Raw genomic sequence first — 1990 nt, 5'->3', positions numbered from 1 at the left:
GGATTGCGGCGACGCTGGTCCTTGCTGGACCTGCTTCATTTTCCGCCGCTGTTTCGGAGCGTTTCCTGCTGCCGGAAAACTGGAGACCTGAGGGTTCATCGTGCCACCGTCCATCCATCCCTGCACGACAGTCTGCGGCGGGGCGGGGCAGTCTGAGTGGATATAAGAGAGGAGGAAGTCCGCTTCCTTGGACCTCCACCCTCCTCAGCACTATGGACAGCTCCGGGATGCTCCGCCGGCTGCTGCTGCTCGGCCTGCTGTCCGTCGTCTGTTACGGCCAGGCGTCCCAAGAAGTCTCCGCCGAGGACTTTGGACTGGACAAACCCCAACCGGCTGCAGACAGAGACCTGGTCAGTATTCGATGGTCAGAGGGACTGAGATCGGAGTCAGGTCCCTTAAGCTTCACAGACCTGTACATGGTTAGACAGTGACACAGTGTTTCTTCAGTTCAGACAAATAGCAAACTCACAGAACTTAAATGAAATCCTTTCAGTAACGTAGTCAGTCAAACTCATTGCAGCTTTGATTGACCCTTTATTTTCTTTGATTACTTTTACTTGAACTTTCTTCACCTTATATTCAGCACCTCATAAACTCAAGTCATGACCATTTGATTTTAATGTTTAACAGAGGTGGAAAGGTTTCCGAATATCAACTACATCAAGCTGACATTTATGGAAATGTATTTAAAACTATGCTGAAGACATTTAGAAGATTTACAAAGACCACAAGGTTTGGGGTTCAGATGTTTCATTCACTATGCTTTCTCCATATAGCTGCTGGCAGGCAGAGCGTATGAAGTTATTGCTGCACATTGACACTTCGTCTTCAGGCATCATGTCTTTGTTTTTGTGGATGAACGTCTCTGCTGAACAGGTTGAAGTTCTGGAGGCTCTGCTGGGCAGGATGAACAATCGCATTTCCTCTACCGAGAAAAGAGGGAGCATCCCACTGGTAACTTGTCTTCATTCACCACAACAAAACAGCTTTACTGTATTATTCCGCGTGACGGAACAGCTCAGTGCAATTTTATCATTTTTAAGACAACGTTCAGCCACTGCTGTTAATTAACAAAATGCCTTCTTCTAATTAAAAGATAAGTCGAAATGGTTAGCATCAGTGTAATTGCAGCCTAATTTAGATTTATGTGGCTCCGATCAGCTGAAAGAAGGGAGTTGGAAAAGCTGCAGAAGCCTCTGAGTCCCCCTTTGAGATGAGACAAAATCAGTCTGTTACCTATGGGCTAATTTTGAGATGGCAATCCATGAAGCCAAATAAGGCTTTTCTTGAAAGGGTTAATAAAACTCTTCCTCTTGGTGCTCTTCTCAGTGTGGGATGGGTGACCGGTGTGCCATGAAGTTCGGGCCCCGCATTGGAAAGCTCTGCGACTGTACAAGAGGAGCCAGCTGCAACTCTTTCCTGCTCAAGTGCATCTAGCCGGCTGAGGACTTTGACTTTCTTTTTCCCCGGCAGCATCACATTTGCAGGACCAAACATCCATCTTGGCTGCCCACGAGCCCCTGACTCTCACTGTTGTATCAGCCTCTGATATTGTTTATATCTGTTATGTGCTGCTGCCAGTTTGGCAGATGCTGCCTGAGGATATGCATGAATTTGTTTCGCTGACAGTCCTGATATTCTACTGTAGCATGTGAATGTTCAATAAATAGTTTTGCCTACACAATTTCTTTGTTATAGTATTTACTCAAAGTTTTCTCATAGTTAATTTAGTTTTTTTTTGGCCCATGTTGTTGTAAAATACAAATTTTCAAGGTCCAATATGGTATAAAGGTAGATGTCCGTATATTCTTTGATTAGAAATCAGTTCTATGCTCTGTATTAACGCAGTGAACTTATCAAAGGTCTTAGTCTACAGAGAAATGCTCACAGCCTGTTTTCAGAAACTTGGCCTTAAAACCAGCCAACAGGACTTCTGTGACTTTGTAATGTCACTACAAAGCTCTCAGTCACGCCCTGACTCCCACTTACA

General features: G+C 44.9%; 1 protein-coding gene across 1 annotated transcript; it reads left to right on the top strand.

Moving 5' to 3' along the window:
* Positions 1-212: 212 nt before the first annotated feature.
* cartl (cocaine- and amphetamine-regulated transcript-like) lies at positions 213-1437 on the top strand. The gene is made up of 3 exons (XM_029499031.1): positions 213-350; positions 877-954; positions 1330-1437. The coding sequence occupies exons 1-3, from the start codon at positions 213-215 to the stop codon at positions 1435-1437; spliced, it is 324 nt and encodes a 107-aa protein (XP_029354891.1).
* The last annotated feature ends 553 nt before the right edge of the window (positions 1438-1990 follow it).

This window comes from Echeneis naucrates, chromosome 3 (genome assembly GCF_900963305.1).
Source record: "Echeneis naucrates chromosome 3, fEcheNa1.1, whole genome shotgun sequence".
NCBI classification, from domain to species: Eukaryota; Metazoa; Chordata; class Actinopteri; order Carangiformes; family Echeneidae; genus Echeneis; species Echeneis naucrates.
The sequence above is the reverse complement of the archived record's forward strand: the minus strand, read 5'-3'. Positions and strand labels throughout refer to the sequence as shown.

What these genes read in the sequence shown, in the direction of transcription:
- cartl (XM_029499031.1), top strand. Translation starts at nt 213, where the DNA reads ATGGACAGCTCCGGGATGCTCCGCCGGCTGCTGCTGCTCGGCCTGCTG. An exon ending in CGGCTGCAGACAGAGACCTG is followed by an intron (nt 351 to 876) that starts GTCAGTATTCGA and finishes TCTGCTGAACAG; the next exon opens with GTTGAAGTTCTGGAGGCTCT. An exon ending in AAAGAGGGAGCATCCCACTG is followed by an intron (nt 955 to 1,329) that starts GTAACTTGTCTT and finishes TGCTCTTCTCAG; the next exon opens with TGTGGGATGGGTGACCGGTG.